The sequence below is a fragment of the Electrophorus electricus genome, chromosome 6 (assembly GCF_013358815.1).
Source record: "Electrophorus electricus isolate fEleEle1 chromosome 6, fEleEle1.pri, whole genome shotgun sequence".
In the NCBI taxonomy this organism is placed as follows: Eukaryota; Metazoa; Chordata; class Actinopteri; order Gymnotiformes; family Gymnotidae; genus Electrophorus; species Electrophorus electricus.
This window is the reverse complement of record NC_049540.1, coordinates 3,875,774-3,895,798: the sequence shown is the minus strand read 5'-3', so window position 1 is coordinate 3,895,798 and position 20,025 is coordinate 3,875,774. Positions and strand designations below refer to the sequence as shown.

General features: G+C 40.3%; 1 protein-coding gene across 1 annotated transcript in view; it reads left to right on the top strand.

Moving 5' to 3' along the window:
* atp1b2b (ATPase Na+/K+ transporting subunit beta 2b) overlaps positions 1-11,894 on the top strand; it is a 16,513-nt gene extending 4,619 nt beyond the window's left edge. Inside the window, exons 2-7 of the mRNA XM_027025180.2 lie at positions 1,924-2,052; positions 2,450-2,554; positions 2,716-2,918; positions 3,131-3,190; positions 7,580-7,675; positions 10,653-11,894. Coding sequence (XP_026880981.1) covers positions 1,924-2,052; positions 2,450-2,554; positions 2,716-2,918; positions 3,131-3,190; positions 7,580-7,675; positions 10,653-10,820 — 761 coding nt within the window. The 3' untranslated portion in view covers positions 10,821-11,894. The remainder of the gene's footprint in view (positions 1-1,923; positions 2,053-2,449; positions 2,555-2,715; positions 2,919-3,130; positions 3,191-7,579; positions 7,676-10,652) is intronic.
* The last annotated feature ends 8,131 nt before the right edge of the window (positions 11,895-20,025 follow it).

Genomic DNA, 20,025 nt, shown 5'->3' with positions numbered 1-20,025 from the left:
AGCCACCTAAAGAAACTTTTCATCTGTTGGCTTACCTCTCAAAATAGATGTCATAGTGTTTACAGTAAATTTACAGTAAACTGTGAATGAATAAATATTTTACTGTATCGGAAACCCAGAATAACAATATTTAACGTATAATGTAAAACAATGCATGGTAAATATACAAATCACAAAAGCCACAGTATTCCTCAGGGGATTTACTGGATTTTGTTCTCATAATGTAATATACTATAGTTCAGAAAAGAAAAATATATACAGTCAATAACAACTGTGGTAATATCAAATCCATATTTCACTATATACAGCAATTCTCATATATTTTTCTGCCTGTCAGTATCAGAAGTCCACTGCCTGATCCATCCTTTCTGCCTAGTGAATTTGGCCATAGAGTTTCATCAACACCACAAATATATGGTAACAGGGCACAAACAAAAAACACCTGCGTAGGTCGTTAGTTGAAATGACAGCCAGGTGTTTCAGCAGTACATGTACTGTAGTAATAGTGAATCTCTTTACTGACAGCTACAGCTATACTTTCCCCATATACACGCACATTTCAATGCAAGTATGTATTTCAAATGTATATTTTCATCTGTATGTCAAAATGCAATTTATTTCCATCCATAGGGATCAGAATTTTCCTGGATTTTCAACTGAAAGTTAATTGTTTTGAATGTAAATGTCTGCAAAATTTGCAATAGTTGTATAGACTTCTGCTGGTGGTGAACACTGCATTAAAGAGGTATTCATGAATTTTAGAAGAAGTTGTTAATGAATATCAAAGCAATGCAAAACTATAGACAGTGTAGTTCACATAGTCTATTGATATGGTGAATCTGTTAAAGGTTTTGAAAACATGGACATGGTATTTATATAAGTATAAAAACAAATAAAAAATGAATAACATGAATGCATTCTCATTAAGTGCATGTTTTTAAGTAGTTAACAGGTAAGATGATTACTACTATTACAAACATTTTACTAATTTACATGAAAATAGAGAAAATACACACACACACAGACACACACACACACACGCACACACACACACACACACCTAACTCTTGTGTTTCATAAAAATAACTGTAAACCTTTCAGGTCCGCTGTCATGAGTTCTGAGAAAACCTAAAGTCATTTTATAGAATGCTAGCCTGCTTCTAGACCTACACAGAAAGTCTGCAATGGTTTTTTATATATATATATATATATATATATATATATATATATACTCTCCAAATCTACTGTAAGGTCTCTGTGTATACAGCCACCATGTGTACAGTTTCCATGTGTACTGTCTGTGTCATACACTGTTGCCTGAGTCACTTCGTTTATGGCACATACTGCAGCAGGGACCCTCCTAAAACTGTAAACCAAGAGATACCTCATTAAAATATGTTCTATGCATTTGTCTTGAGGACTTCATGTGTGTATATACTTATTGTAGGGTATTGTTTATGTTGTTTAACAAACCCTATCACTTATTGTTTATTGCGCTTATTATTGTTTATCATAAGATAGAGCTTATGTATTTTGTACTTCTAGGTATCAGAATTGATCTCTGTATTCTACAATTTTCTAGTTCATTGGTGGGACTCTAACCTATTGTACTGTACTAGGATATTCTATAAGTAAATGACAAAGCACTTTTGTGAGTCACTCTGGATAAGAGCATCTGCTAAATGCCGTAAATGTAAATGTAAATGTATGTGGCAAAAGAACATGCAATATTCATGTTGCAGTGTGTATGTACTGGAAGTGCTATCACACACACACACACACACACACACACCAAACTGATATTATACAACAAACTTGGTTTCTACTTCTTATACAGCTAATGATTACAGGTGAAAAGACTCAATTTTTGTCGTTGTGTGTGTGTGTGTGTGTGTGTGTGTGTGTGTGTGTGCATATACACAGGTCTGATATTTTTGTTCTATGTGGCCTTTTACACATTCCTGGCTGGAATGTTCAGTCTCACCATGTACGTCATGCTCCTGACTCTCGACGACAACGTGCCCACCTACCAGGACAGACTCACTACACCAGGTAACACCCCAACCAGAACAGACTCATTACACCATGTAACACCCCAACCATGACAGTCTCACTACACCAGGTAACACCCCACAGATTCTCTCTCAATAACGGTAACTAATAAAATAACATTACAGTAATTCGATTAGAAACAGTATAAATAATTATGACTGAATCTTTTAGTGTTTTCTCTGATATAATGGCTATATTATATAGACTGGGGCAATGGTCACTCAGTGGTTAAGGTACTTGACTTGTAAATGGATGGTTCTGGTTTGAGCCCCACCACTGCCAAGTTGCTGCTGTTGGGCCCCTTTATCCTTAATTGCTCAAGTTATACTCAGTCATAATTGTAAGTTGCTTTGGATAAAAGTGTCAGCTAAATGTCTGTCTCTCTTTCTCTCTGCAGGAATGATGATCAGGCCTGAGGGAGAGGATCTGGAGATCTTGTACACTAAGGAGAACACAGAGAGCTGGGACATGCATGTGCAGGCTCTCAACCGCTTCCTCTCCTGTAAGACTCTGTGTGTGTGTGTACTCTCTGATATCTGCTCTTTCAGATTTTACTCGCACCTTAATTTAAGCAAAAGTGGAGCCTTCATGTGCTAATCCTTGCTGGCTAAGCCCATGCTAGCCCGCTGTGATCCTGCTTTATGTCCTTCTCGCGTCCTGCAGCCTACAATGACTCGGTGCAGGTGCAGATGAACCAGGAGTGCGTCCCGGACCGCTACTTCCTGCAGGACACCGCAGGCATGAAGAACAAGCCCAAGCGCTCATGCCAGTTCAAGCGCTCCACCCTCGGTGACTGCTCGGGCCTCGCAGACCGTTACTACGGTTACAACGAGGGCAAGCCCTGTGTGATCATAAAGATGAACCGCGTGAGGCAGCACTATCTATTATTCAACCTGAGCTAGTTTAACTTTCTAATGAGACTCAGCTTCACCTCAGGCTAACTTCCCTCTCATTCTCCCCCTGCTGCCTCTCTCTCTCTCTCTCTCTCTCTCTCCTCTCTTTGTCTATCTCTCTCTCTCTCTCTCTCTCTCTCTCTCTCTCTCTCTCTCTCTCTCTCTCTCTCTCTCTTACATGCTAGGTGATCGGTATGTTGCCAGGGAAGAATAACCAGGCACCTTCTGTTACTTGTGTTTCCAAGGTAATCCATCTCTCTCTCTCTCTCTCTCTCTCTCTCTCTCTCTCTCTCTCTCTCTCTCTCTGAGTACCTTTTTTTCTTTCAGTGAAGAGGATCTATTTCACATTATAATTTCATGACACCCACCACAAGCAGGTGACTATATGTTAGATTAGAGTATTGCAAGTTAATGTCTGTTACAGCTGCTTGAGTGCCCAAGTCCATCAGACATGGCCAGTAACCTTTACAGTGGAGCAGTATGTCCATCAAAGCTATCTGGACCCAGCTAAGCTTTTAAGGAGAAGGTTTCTTCAGTATGGTGTGATTCTAGCTGCTTGCTCATCTATGGGCAGAGGGCTAACTTTAAAAGGTTTACTGTTGCCTTGCTGGAAATCATAGCTGGGACAGCGATCTGGTTTAAAGGCATTGTGTTACTGTTACTCTTAGTTCCTCACATCTGAGTGTAAACAAATGATGTTTAGAACATAGTGGATTGCCTTGACTCTGCCATTCTGTACTATGGTTGTGTAACATGAATGTACAAAAATGTACATGTGTAACACATATGTAAAAATGTAAACATTTGGTGGACAGGGGACCTAAAATTAGTCAGTTCAGCTGTTTCGCTAAGTGTTATCATTCCCTGAGTGCTATCCTGGAGTAATTTTATTCTTTTTGTCTACAAACAGGTTTTTTTTCTATGGACAGTTTTAGCTAGATTGTGCCAATTTGTCCTTTTCCAGTGTGGAAATATTTGGCTTTAGTAACCTTCGCAAGTAAAAATTACTTTTCTTACACTACTTCATAAGAAACACCTTATAGGTGTCCAGTTACAGGCGATAGTCCATTAATCGCCATGGGCAGATGGTGATAGACAACCTGCAGTTCTACACTGGGGGTCCATGTCTGAGCTCCTGGCCACAATTGGATGGATGGTTTTGAGTGACAGCTCAAGCCACCAGTGAAATTAACATGTGCCCCCATTTTCTCCAGCAGATACCTCTCTTAAGTCTCTGCCCCTTCCGTCAGTCCTGTTCACTTTCACCAGAAATATGCTTAATGTTGGTTATTTATTTATTTGTTTGGGTTAATTGAATTTTTTATTTGGTTTCTTTTGATCCCTTTGCTTATATGTTCACATAGACAAGATTATTAAAATGTATTTACTATACCAATTTATCATCATCATCATCATCATAGCCATCCTTATAATACTAGTTATAGATAAGCAATTGGACTTTTTTTTGCAGCTAGACTGCTAGACTGTAAATACTGTTTCATTATAGAGCAGAAAGGAAATAAAATTCAACCTCAACACTCATGGAAACGCAACTAACAGATCATCATTCCAAACTGATTCAGATTACTTTTATGATATGAAACATAGGTAATGTGATCTTGAGCTATGTTTAAATTATGCTGTTTGTGTCACCCACTTAGAAACCGGTAGTTTGAGCAGGCAGATGCTTGACTGTAGCTGTAGACTCTGTGACTGTAGCCGTTAGAGACATCTCTTGCCACATAGCTGTAGTTACAGAATTAGCAGCCCACTTCACTCTACTAAATGACAGTACTAAATTTAAGGATGATAACCCAGTTATACTATTTATAAAGTGAGATGGAAGCTTAGCCTAGCCTAGCTTAGCTTTACTGCACTTGGGTGTGTGTGATAATCCACATACTGCTTCTCTGGACCTCTGCATAGGCAGTGATGTGGTGCTTCAGGGTCATTTTTATGGGGACAGATTAAGACCTGCACTGGGAATGCTGGTCAACTGGGATTTCTTTTCCTTCTCCTCTTCCCAGCTCTCTCTCTCTCTCTCTCTCTCTCTCTCTCTCTCTCTCTCTCTCTCTCTCTCTCTCTAGAGAAAGGATCTAAATTTATTGTCATATGATCTACTGTGCTGTTGCTAAGAGGTGAGCAACAGGTGTATCTCCCCTTAGTGTAACCTACCGCTGAAAATGTACAGAACCAGACTTTGACAGAGCCGCAGGAGGTCTTTTCCATTCCTGTTTACCTATGTGTCAGAATTATATTGGGGAAGATTAATTATATTTCTTTGGAAATGGTGTATGTGAGTGTTATCTTGTCCAGTATGTGTGTTCAGGTGTGTTCAGGTCCCCATACTTCCCTGAACCTGGAAGCCACTGATCATAAAGACTGGGGAAAATGTCATAATAAGAGGATTCACCAGGAAGGATGTAGATTGTAATAATGGATATATCTTTTGGAGTGCTTATCATTTCTTTGTTAATTTTAAGCCATGTATGTGCGTTTTCTCATTTCAGAGGAGTTATGTGTTTTGACAATTCTGATTTAAACCAGATGATGATTCCACCTGAATCTCTATGTCTTTTAGTGTTATGGTGCAGGAGACTGACTGGAGTGTGTCTGATTCTCACAAGGTTTCCTTGATTATGTCATTGTCTTTTGGGTTATTTGTGAATTCAGTGTTTATACTTTTGTACCTAAATAAGGGTTTAATTTTTTATATGCAGTATAAAAGGAAAAATACAAATATAAATAGATTTAAAGAGAGAGAAACCTGAAAAAGCGAAGGATTGATATTATATTTACATTCATGAATAAAAACATACACATTAAGATTGTCTGATGGCCAACATATATTCAGTCTTATTAATCTATTCATCTGTTCATTTATTTATTGATTAATGAATTGTGACCTTAGCTTAGCAGTCTGTTGCATATCAGGTTGAGCGGCTCTTTGATCTCTTCCATCTCTGTAGTGTTTGTTTGATCTCTCCCATCTCTGTAGTGTTTGTTTAATCTCTCCCATCTCTGTAGTGTTTGTTTGATCTCTCCCATTTCTGTAGTGTTTGTGGAAGTTGGTGTTTTTATCACATAGGCATAGGTCTGTTGTTTCGGCTGCCTGTTGGGATTGGGTGTTAATGGAGGACGTATCACACTGGAGGTTCATGGCAGGTGTACTTTACTGTGGACTGTTCACTGGGGATCTGGGGTGTTTCTTCTGTGTCTCTGCGGGAAGATGACAAGGCATGCTAGAGATGGAGCAGAGGTGGGGGAGGTAGCTGAGGATAGCTAGATGTGTGCTGATCTCCCTGGGTGATGGGACATACAGTGGTCTGCCACATACAGTGGACTGCCTGGACTGTATGCGAGAGCTTCGACCTTCAGATTTTTAGCAAAGATCACAGTTTCCTTGAGCAGGTGGACATGGTTATGAAGGCTATTCATGCTGAGGTTAGAGTGGTGTGCCAGGTGCACATCAGTGTACATCCGTGGGAGATTTCTACATTTATCGTGTGGATTGTAGCTGGATGGAAATCTCTTCTGGGCAGGATGGTAGAGATGGTGCTTTTGGAGAAGGTGAAGGTCTCTGTGGCGGTGTGTGCTATTCTTCTTACACATTCTGCTACTTTGTGGATGTGGATGATGATATGGCTTGGATTACCTGAAATAGCATGCATAAGGAGCTGGAGGGCATCACTGGGTTGGGGACACCAAACTGAGAGCTTAGGATCCTGGGAAGAGCTGTTCCTCATTTAAAGATTTTCCATTGGAATCGATTAAAATCATTATGTCTGCGTATGTAGGAATATTTGTGAGTGTGTTTTTTTTTATCTGACTTGGAGTGTGCAGGGTGTGACACAGGCTGGGTGGGTGGGGCTTAAGTTTGGGCTGGGTGGGTGGGGCAAGACAGGCTGGGCTGGGTGGGGCTTAAGCTTGGGCTGGGTGGGTGGGGCAAGACACAGGCTGGGCTGGGTGGGGCTTAAGCTTGGGTTAGGCTGGGTGGGGCTTAAGTTTGGGCTGGGTGGGTGGGGCAAGACAGACTGGGCTGGGTGTGGCTTAACCTTGGGCTGGGCTGGGTGGGGCAAGACAGGCTGGGCTCAGTGGGGCAAGACACAGGCTGGGCTGGGTGGGGCTTAAGCTTGGGTTGGGTTGGGCTCAGAATTGGCTAAAGTGTTAAAATAGCTTCAAATTTTTATACAGCTGAGGTTCTTACTTCGATATTTCATGAAAGAAGGCTGGAAAGAAGATTATCCTTTTACGTTTCAGGTTATTTTTCCCATCGTTCTTGGCTTTATCCTTAGCTGTAAGATGCTCCTGATCCACTCCTGTTAGCTGCTGTGTATTTAGCATGGCTTTTGCTTGATTTCTTGTACTGTTGAGAATTTTTCGTCAGAATTAGTTGTTCCCTTGTTTCTTTCTATAAGGTTGAGTAGTTTTTTTTTATACTAATTTACTTTGGTTTATCTCATTTTAAAACTATTATGTCTCTCCATGCTCACTATTTCTCTCTCACTCGCTCACAAACTCATTCACTCTCTCTCTCTCTCTCTCTCTCTCTCTCTCTCTCTCTCTCTCTCTCTCTCTCTCTCTCTCTCTCTCTCTCTCTCTCTCTCTCTCTCTCTCTCTCTCTCTCTCTGTAGACTGAGGACACACACAAGATGGGGGAGTTGGAATATTTCCCCCCAAATGGCACCTTCAATCTAATGTACTACCCATACTATGGAAAAAAAGCTCAGGTATATATTCCCGACTCTGCCCAAACACATACATACACTTAACATTGCTGCTTCCAGAGTTCTGTTATCTTGACCCTGATGCTGACTGATTTCTAAAAAGAATGTAACAACAACCATTATGTATCTTTAAAACACCTTATGCGGCAGTTTCGTAAACGCAGATTAAGCCTAATCTTGTACTGGATTTTATTGCAGTAAATCACCACACAAATTTTTTTAGTATAATCTTAGGTATAATATGGGTATAGATAGATAGATAGATAGATAGATAGATAGATAGATAGATAGATAGATAGATAGATAGATAGATAGATAGATAGATAGATAGATAGTGAGCTATATATATATATATATATATATATATATATATATATATATATATATATATATATATATACACACACACACACACACACACACACAGTGCTGTGAAAAAGTGTTTGCCCCGTAATGTACCGCCCAAGTGCCGAAGGACGTGGAGCAGGACGCACAGACTCCAACTCTGTGAAACATTTAACGACATTCAACGGGGCGCTCACACATAACAACAGTTAACAGTTAATGTAAACACACATAAACAGTATTACACAAAGTGAACGTTTAACACAGACTACCTACACAAAGGCTAACTTACATAAGCACGCTACCTCAACAATGACCAACACACTGTACACTTTGACAAGAGTTTATATACATAAAGACAAGACAAGGTGCAGGTGTGTGCAGGCGTGGCCACAAGCAAAAGATCCTCCCACTGCACATGGTGGGCCAAACCACGTGACTCGCTAGAGGCGAGCGTTCCGTGACAGCCCCCTTCCTGATATCTTATTTTTTTGCATGTTTGTCACACATGTTTCAGATCATCAAACTAATTTAAATATTAGACAAAGATATTAGACAAGTAAACACAAAATGCAGTTTTTAAATGAAGGTTTTTATTATTAAGGGAAAAAAAATCCAAACCTACATGGCCCTGTGTGAAAAAGTGATTGTGCCCCCCTGTTAAAACAAATTAACTGTGGTTTATCACATCTTTGGAAAGCTGAGTTCAATTTCTCTAGCCACACCCAGGCCTGATTACTACCACACCTGTTCTCAATCAAGAAATCACTTAAATAGGACCTGCCTGACAAAGTGAAGTAAACAAAAAGCTAGACAGCATGCTGTGATCCAAAGAAATTCAGGAAGAAATGAGATACAAAGTAATTGACATCTATCAGTCTGGAAAAGGTTATAAAGCCATTTCTAAAGCTTTGGGACACCAGTGAACCACAGTGAGAACCGTTATCCACAAATAGCGAAAACATGGAACAGTGGTGAACCTTCCCAGGAGTGGCTGGCCAATCAAAATTACCCAAGAGCGCAGCGATGACTCATCAAAGAGGTCATAAAAGACCCCACAACAACGTCCAAAGAACTGCAGGCCTCACTTGCCTCAGTTAAGATCACTGTTCATGACTCCATCATAAGAAAGAGACGGGGCAAAAATGGCCTGCATGGCAGAGTTCCACGACGAAAACCACTGCTGAGCAAAAGAACATAAAGGCTCATCTCAGTTTTGCCACAAAACATCTTGATGATCCCCAAGACATTTGAGAAAATACTCTGTGGACTGACGAGACAAAATTTGAACTTTTTGTAAGGTGTATGTACCATTACATCTGACATAAAAGTAACACAGCATTTCAGAAAAGGAACATCATACCAACAGTAAAATGTGGTAGTAGTGTGATTGTCTGGGGCTGTTTTGCTGCTTCAGGACCTGGAAGACTTGCTGTGGTAAATCGAACCATGAATTTTGCTGTCTACCAAAAAATCCTGAAGGAGAATGTCCGGCCACCTGTTCGTGACCTCAAGCTGAAGCGTGCTTGGGTTCTGCAGCAGGACAATGATCCAAAACACACCAGCAAGTCCACCTCTGAATGGCTTAAGAAAAACAAAATGAAGACTTTGGAGTGGCCTAGTCAAAGTCCTGACCTGAATCTAATTGAGATCCTGTGGCATGACCTTAAAAAGGCGGTTCATGCTCGAAAACCCTCCAATATGGCCGAATTACAACAATTCTGCAAAGACGAGTGGGCAAATATTCCTCCACAGCGCTGTAAAAGACTTACTGTCAGTTATCACAAAGGCTTGATTGCAGTTGTTGCTGCTAAGGGTGGCCCAACCAGTTATTAAGTTTAGGGGGCAATCACTTTTTCACACAGGGCCATGTAGGTTTGGATTTTTTTTCCCTTAATAATAAAAACCTTCATTTAAAAACTGCGTTTTTTGTTTACTTGTGTTATCTTTGTCTAATATTTAAATTTGTCTGATCTGAAATATTTAAGTGTGACAAACAAGCAAAAAAATAAGATCTCAGGAAGGGAGCAAACACTTTTTCACACCACTGTGTGTATATATTACACGGGCTGCCAAGCTCACTACATATCCTACATTATCTAGCTAACAACTCTGCCTGTATGTGGTTGATGGAGATATAAACATTTAAAATCCATAACAAACCTATCCTTGAAACCTTTAGAATCTTGAAAATATGTCTCAAAATCGGTTGTATAAATGCACAAATAATAAGCACAAGAAAAAATCTGACATCTTTATTGAATAGTATTTTTAAATACTTTATTAATAGTACTTAAAATATATCAGTATTTGAAGTAATTAGTATTAGTATTTTAATTAACTAGTATTTTAATTACTACTATTAGTAAAAACATTGTACCTTGAGTGACTTGCAGTGAAGCAAGCAGATCTTGAAAACCTGGAAATCTTGGGGAAGGTTAGAGACCTTAGGGAAGATCAGCCTGGAGATTGTAGTGATCTTGGTGAAGCTTGAAAATCTTGGTGAAGCCCAGAAACCTCAGTGAAGCCTGGAGTTCTTGGTAAAGCTTGGAAATTTCAATGACACTGAAGGATCTCGGTGAAGCCTGGAAATGACAGGCCTCAAGTAATGCCTCACTGTTTCTGTACACTGCAGGCAAATTATTCACAACCCCTTGTGGCTGTCAAGTTCCTCAACATCACCCTGAACACCGACATCAATGTGGAGTGCAAGCTCATGGCCAACAACATCCTGGCCGGCTCCGATCGAGACAAGTTCGCTGGCCGCGTTTCCTTCAAGCTGAGGGTCGACTCAATAAACTAGTCTTGGAGGAAATGTGTTACCTCTGCACACACACACACACACGCTTTATATTCACAAATACTTGCCCATCACACCTTTCCTTCCACCAGAAGGTCTCACAGACACACACCAAAACACACACCAGAAACAACACTGATCAGCTGGGGAAGAACAAAACAGCGTGTCCATAGCGTGTCCATAGCTTTGCACATGTATTTCACAAACCTCTGTATTTTCTCTAAAATGGAAACCTGAGAAATATATCTATACTGCATGATCTTGAACTATTACCCTGTAAAGCAGGGTGGTTTGTCAGCGGTTAGACTAGGGCAGCGTGGGACATATCAGGCCAGTCACGACTGTGAGCGTGGACAAACTACATCTGACACCGCCCCCTTAGGCAGCTCGGTCAAAGCAGGCGCGCTTGTGTGCGTGTGAGAGGGGTGTTTGTAACTTCTGCTACGTGTTTGCATTAGTAAAGGAATTCGTGTGCTGGTCTTCTTTGTTTTTCCTTTCCATCATAATCATCATCATCAACAGCCGCAACGGCCTTCAGTAATGTGCGTCGCGTCGACATCACACGCACCTTCTACAGTATGAAACACTCCTCATTTCTATGAGACGTGTCTATTTATGTTTATTTATATGTATAGTTCATTTGTTTTCTTGTGCTTTTCCCCATGTATAATAGTATGTAATTAGCATGTGAAAGGGATGCTGAGTTTTTTATTGATTTGTACTTGGCCTGGATCCATTTAGGAAGTGAGTTTGTGTTTGTGTGTGTATGTCTGCTGCGTGCAACTGAATACCTGTTTGAATGAATATGTATATGTGTACATATATAGGTATGTATGGGCACGTGTGTGTTTGTTTCTCCTTATGATTTCATGTGTTGATATCAAGGTTTCATTGTTTCAGGTTTGTGACCTCATTGTACATTTGGTGGCTGTTGAAAACATTATTTGATTTCAGTAGACACAGTAATAACTCTAGAAGAGTATTGCTCCACCCTGAGCTGACGAGACATGCACACATGCACATAGGCACATACACGTGCGCGCGCGTGCGCGCACACACACACACACAGACGTATGCACATGCTCAAACTCTCTTACACACACACATGCCTAACCACTCATTCACACACACACACACACAGACGTATGCACATGCTCAAACTCTCTTACACACACACATGCCTAACCACTCATTCACACACACACACACACAGACGTATGCACATGCTCAAACTCTCTTACACACACACATGCCTAACCACTCATTCACACACACACACACACAGACGTATGCACATGCTCAAACTCTCTTACACACACACATGCCTAACCACTCATTCACACACACACACACACAGACGTATGCACATGCTCAAACTCTCTTACACACACACATGCCTAACCACTCATTCACACACACACACACACACAGACGTATGCACATGCTCAAACTCTCTTACACACACACACATGCCTAACCACTCATTCACACACACACACACACACACACACACACACACACACACAGACGTATGCACATGCTCAAACTCTCTTACACACACACATGCCTAACCACTCATTCACACACACACACACACACACACACACACACACACACACACACACACACACACACACACACACACACAGACGTATGCACATGCTCAAACTCTCTTACACACACACACATGCCTAACCACTCATTCACACACACACACACACACACACACACACACACACACACAGACACACACACACACACACACACACACACACACACACATGCCTAACCACTCATTCACACACACACACACACACACACACACACACACACACACACACACACACACACAGACGTATGCACATGCTCAAACTCTCTTACACACACACATGCCTAACCACTCATTCACACACACACACACACACACACACACACACACACACACACACACACACACACACACACACAGACACACACACAGACACACACACACACACACACACACACACACACACACACACACACAGACACACACACACACACACACACACACACACACAGACACACACACAGACACACACACAGACACACACACACACACACACACACACACAGACACACACACACACACACACACACACACACACACACACACAGACACACACACACACACACACACACACAGACACACACACACACACACACACACACACACAGACACACACACACACACACACACACACACACACACACACACACACACACACACACACACACACACACAGACACACACACACACACACACACACACACACACACACACACAGACACACACACACACACACACACACACACACACACACACACACACACACACACACACACACACACACACACACACACACACACACACACACACACACACACACAGACGTATGCACATGCTCAAACTCTCTTACACACACACACATGCCTAACCACTCATTCACACACACACACACACACACACACACACACACACACACACACACACACACACACACACAGACACACACACACACACACACACACACACACACACACACACACACACACAGACACACACACACAGACACACACACACACACACACACACACACACACACACACACACACACACACACACACACACACACACACACACACACACACACACAGACACACACACACAGACACACACACACACACACACACACACACACACACACACACACACACACACACACACACACACACACACACACACACACAGTGCCCTTTTCCTCCTGTCTCATAGATGTTGGCTACTGGAATATGTGTGCTCTTCCTCTAACTGCTAATCCCTTAATCTGATTGAATAATCCTGGGCAGGTAGCACATTTAATCAGATTTCATTTCCATTCCCCCAGCATCTTCTTTTAGTGTAATCTTGGTTCATTCATTTTTGTTCATTCTTCATATAACTTTTGTCTTTTGTTTTCTTTCTTTCTTTCTCACAGTCTTTTTCCCCCTTTTCACCACACGTGCAAAACTTGTGGATCAGCACTGTAGTTATTGTGTGTGCCTGCATGTGTGCTAAAGATGAGCCCCTGGTTTCTCAGCATGATACATATTTGATGGGAGCATTGAGAGGAGAGCTGCAGACAGCTGATCCTACAGACCACTGGAGTTAAAACCACAGTATTAAATATTTAGAACCCACGGGTTCCATATCGCATCTCATTAACTCAGCCTACCACAGTTCCCCATCCACCAATTCTCATTAGCATATTCTAAATGGTGAAAGGTATACAGCTAACTCAAACACAGTAAAAAAACAAAACAAAACATATACAAGTTACTAAAATAAAACGGAATGAGGCCAAAACTGAGTTTATTTCATTGAGAACAGTGACCCCTGCTGGAGAAACTGAATTGGACACCCCACAGCCCCCACATTTTGATTTCCAATGGCACAATATTACCCCTTATATTCTGTTATATTCCCTGGCTTGTGAGAATGTGATGTTATAACGGTCATTCTCTGACCTTTTATACTTGCAGGTTTATTTTATGTTATTCTCACTGAAGAGACTATCTGAGTTTTTCTTTTTACAAATAAGTAAAACAACCATAGTCACTGTTCCCATCTAGCAACTATAATAAAGTATTACAGATTATTTGATATAAATTCCTTTGGATTGCCTTTTTGAATATTGTAAGCAGAAGTGTATGAAGACGAGGTTAAGATGAGTACAGCAATATGAAATATTCTATATTAATGTAATATATTATAAATATTATATAGGTATATATCAAATGTGTATTTGAAAGTTCTTGAGGTTTGGACTGATCCAATTGTGTGCTGATCTGTTTTTTTTTATTATTTAAAGAATCTGTATTTTTAGTCTTGATGCTTTCTCATTTTTGATGGACAATGATATGGAATGTAAAAAGTATATTTTAAGCTTGAATTTATTAACCAAATAAACCATGTAACCCACATAACCCTACCTCACTGCTCTCTGTCCTATGGTGTTACTGATCATCACACATCTGCGTGTAGTCAGGTCACACCGCAAGCCTTCACAAAAAATCATCTCAAATTACTTCTTAACTGATGTATGTGGACAATACAAAAAACGGAAAAAAGCACACACACAAAGACATACACTCAAACACATGCAAACACACCCAAATACATCAAGTTATGAAAGAATGGAGCTCTGATTTCTCTTACATGTTAGTAAGGTGCCTCTAATTTATTATAGTATGGATTATTCAGTTTTGATTGGATATTTGTTGGACTGTTATTGACTGAATACAGTAAAATAGCATTCTTAATACATAAGGGGAGACGCCTGCCCAGAGAGACACTCATTAAAGTGACTGTGGTGGTCCCACTGTTCCTGGAACTGACGAGGCGCATGAAAAACCTTCTACAGAACTCAGTGCTAAAAGGGTAAAAGACTGTGTGTGTGTGTGTGTGTGTGTGTGTGTGAGAGAGCCTTTAATTAAAGAGAGAGTGCAAGAGAAGTGAGGAGGAGAGAGGGAGAGTGAATGAATGTGTGTGTGTGTATGTGTGTGTGTGTGTGTGTGTGAGAGAGAGAGAGAGAGAGAGAGAGAGAGAGAGAGAGAGAGATTAGGGTGCATTAAGGGTATTTGGCAGTCTAAAATAGTCCTATTGAGAGCAAGTGGCAGGTGACATGCACACGATAACACACAAACACACATGCCTACGCATGCACAGTGCAGTTCCAATTGTTAGGTAGACCCAACCTCTTAGGTCAGACAACCAATCATACACTTGGGCCTTTATACACTTTAATGAGTTTGTTTCTGTAAACAAAGGTTTTACCACATTTCAGGCTCATACTTCTACTTGTACTTAAGAGAGAGAATGCCATCTCTTACTAAGGGAAAATAATCACTTATCTATAATAAAGAACTAGATTACTAATGATGTAATAGTCTTGAAGCAACAGCACCACTAAATAGGTATGATCCATTAAACTGGTCAACAATGACTTTGCTTATTATGTAGTTTTGCACACTGAATCCACAAAATTTGAATTCTGAATTCTCAGAATTTCTCTACCTCCAAAAGGGTTTTAGTTCTAGTATACTCATACTTCATTATGTAACCTTTACTATGGTAAAGGGGAAGGCTACCATGGAAAGTAGATCCTGCACTACTGCTGGAAACTAAAGGGGGATGTCCCAGAGGCCAAATGGGTGCATATATATATATATATATATATATATATATATATATATATATATCTCACTATATCATTACAATATATCACTGTTCCAATAATGCTATTTCATAAACTGCCTAGTCCACAGTTTATTTACTGCCTGAAATAAACTACAAGGTCATGCAGTTAATTAATAAGCAGTATTTCTGTTTGTTTGCATTTGGTTGAAAATGCAAGATCACTTTCACAGTTATCCCTGACTAGATAGCTATGCTTTTGGACAAATATTCTGTTGCTATTCTGTTGGACAAATTGTCTGAATGACTCCCCAGTGGAAAGATACTAGCTAGCTAGCTAGGAATAAAAAATAAATAATTATATGTGTGTGCCAAGCAGAATGAGATGCTCGTGGAAAGAAAACAGGAGCTTTATTAGTGTTCAACTCAGTGGTAGCTGAATAAACCACAGTCAAAACCAAAAGAGCAAAGTGTGGGGAACTCCAAATCATAGAGATAGAACAGTCCGTGTCAAAAGATGACGAGCCATCCAAAACCAGGCATTCCAAAAAAGGGGCAGGCAAAAATCAGCAATAAGAAATACAAAACCAGGGTACGGCACACAGGAAGATAATCAAACAAAATCACGCTTGGTATGCTTAGAGAATCTAGAGGCAATACTTCACAATGTATGCAAGCTTGAGACAGGCTTATATACAAAATCCTCTGAACACACAGGTGAATTCAATATTCCGGTGACGACCATCTGATTGAACATCCCTGATTGGCTGACTCGTTGGCCGGGTGATGAACAGTCTGCTGGATAGTGTAGTGTAATAGGGGGTTGGGTGGTATGACAATATGCGAATATGAATTTAATTTAACTAAAATATAGTTTAAAAACCTAGCACATCTATAATTAATAAACAATAGTCATAAAATGTCCTAATTAAACTAGCTACACTTGTGGACCTTTTTGACAGACCCCTTACAAAGGTGCTATCTTCAATGGAAAGTTGAACAGCATATTTGTGACCACACGGTGTTGTATTTCCCTGTTGCCTCATGTCAGTGTCAGTCATTTATATCTGGTTGCTTTTCTCCTACTCTGTGCCCACATACTGTGCTCACATGTATAACACAGTCGAAGTATGAATAAAGCTGTTGTCATTCACATATTTTGTCTGTTTGTTGTCAGACAACAGTATAACGAGTATACAATGACGTGTGCGGTTCATTGGCGTCTACATCAGCTTACGTGTGGCCTGTCGTCAAGCTGTGTCTCATGACATGCCAGTGGCGCAGACGAAAGACAAATACCACTATGCATCATACCCAACAAGACGGCGATCGGCCTGTGCAGCGCCACATGAAGTTGAACAAGCCTAATGTAACAGCATGTTGTCGTTTGGCATACCAATATGGCAGTATGACCACTTCCGGTGGCCTCACCTTTCACTAGATAATTTACTAGGCTATTGCTCAGCAATCCGGTTGGTCTTACTAAGGGAGAGAATGCCCTTGTTAATTCTGTTTTAAGGGAGAGATTGTCACCATTAATTCTATTCTCCAGCATGTATTGTTATTATTGCTGCGCTGAGTCTGCAGTTCTTCTATTAGCCTACATAAATCCATCACTGCCCGATTTTGCTAAATTCGCACCATTCCCTGTGCAATCCAGTTGGGTAAATTTACAGATTCCATATTGTTCTTGGGTTGTCTGTAACAAGCTCTTCCTGGAAGATACACAAATTGACTGACAAAGACCCACGTTCAATACATGACTGACTTCGTTATAATAGGTTGACTCGCTTATACCTTACTAGGTTCTGCGTATGCAGTAAATGTGCCACCTACTGTAATATTAGAGGTACTGTGTGAAGCGTATCGTTAGGGCCGTGTCCAATCCACAACCTGGACCCCCATTTACGCAATGCTGCCCTCTTTTGGCGGCTAATGGGATAGAGTTGTCGAAATTCAAAAGTTGATGTATCAAACGACCAGTGAGAAACAATTTTACACAGCTCATCTGCATGTCCTAAAAAAGTGTAGATATAACTGAAGGTAATCCAGTGTGTTAAAGTCACTAATGATAAACCAGCCAGTAGATTATTACAGCTATATTCTTGTCTGCCTTCCGGATTTTTACTTAATTTGGGATTAACAGGGCCTGCTGTCCTTTGAAAGGTCAATAAAAAATTAGATTTTTCATAAAAAGAAAAAAAGAAAACCCCTCAAATGGAGAAATACAGATCTAAGGATCCACCTTTCTAGAAACAATTGCAATATACTTTTATTGAGGTTATCATAATTCACTTGTGAATTCACCTTGTATTACAATAAATATATTCTGAAATCTTTATTAGGAATTTACTATGACCTATAGCGTGCATGCATGCGTGTGTGTGTGTGTGTGTGTGTGTGTGTGTAACTGACTTGATGCACACAGACCAGAGTCCATTGTGCAGAGCAGGATCAGCATCTCGGTGCCATAAATTCTGATATGATAGAACAATGGCCTGATAAAAGAATCACTGCAGCTGCTAAAATCAATGCTTGCATAAGAATGTTCACCATTAACTGTGCCCTGACCCAGGCTTCAGTCTTTCAGCACAGGTCAGCAGAACATGAGGCCATGAAAACAAGGTGAAGCCTGAAGAACAGGTGCATCTGGGTGATATTATGTACTTTGAGGGTTTCAAGTTGTTACTGCTGATTCCAGCTTCTACATATGTTTTTTTTAAAAACCAATCCTAAAGTATTTTTTTAACTAGTGCTTGTGGTGACATTTTAAGCATTTTTCATTTTAACTTTGGTTTATCCCCCAAAATTGCTGTGGAAGCACAGCCAAGTGTGCAAATGCACAACTTTCCTTGTACGTGACAAGACCCATAACCTTCTCTGTGATGTCTCCCATAGTGAAAGGAGATTATGACAGTCCTCTGCACCTGCTGAGAGCCTCCACCCTTGAATTTGTGCAGGTGGAAGACAGAACTGGATCTGATGTTCAAGGCAGTGGGCTTCACCACTGCACTGAACAAAGACCCTGATCTTCAGAGCTGATAAGATGTTGGGAGAGATGACAGTGACGAGCCTCCATCTGCCACTGTGGACTGCTTGACCCTCAGATGTCTGAGGAACATCTGGCTCTCATTGACTTAAAGGTATTTCCAGGGCAAAGCACTCCATGAGTCTCATTTGCTTCCATAATCCCCTTGTATCACTGAGTGTGAACTTAATATTCAAGACCCCATTTAAAAGAAATTATTATAAACTACTCCACAGTAAAATCATGAATGCTGATGTCACTCCAGTGGAGCCACGTCACTGAAATGAACACTTCTGAAATCAATGAACTCTTTCATTCTTTAATTCATTTCTGGACCATACATTATAACCATGTCTTTAGAATGCAGTAGTTCTCTAGAGCCAGGTCAACATATTTTTCAAAAAACAAAACAGGATCAGGGGGGTATAAATGTTTTTTATTTATACTTACAGGACCATTAATAATTGCCTTCAGAACCTATATGGCCAGATAATCTTATTCCTCTCAATTCAGCTGTTTCTTACAAATATAATACATTTTAAAATGTAAATATACAAAGCCAAATATACCAGAAGGAAACACAGCATATTGAAAGAAGCAAGATAGTGATACTGGTACAATGTAATGTGAATACTGTAAGAAAACACAGTATGTTGGTGATACCAAAACACGATGTTTTGGGTATACCATAACAAAATACAGCATGCTAGTGATACCAAAATTGCATGTTAATTGTATTGTAAAAAAAAATTGTATGCTAGCGATACCAAAACACAGCATGAAGAACACAGTATGCTAGTGATACCAAAAGGAAAGAGCATTTTATTGATATTGATCCTATACAAATGTATAGGATGCTAGTATCACCAAACCACCACATGCTACTAAAACCACTGCACAACATGCTAAAGACAGCAATGAAGACATATGTGAGGCTAACGATAGCCATGAAGATATATGTTAGT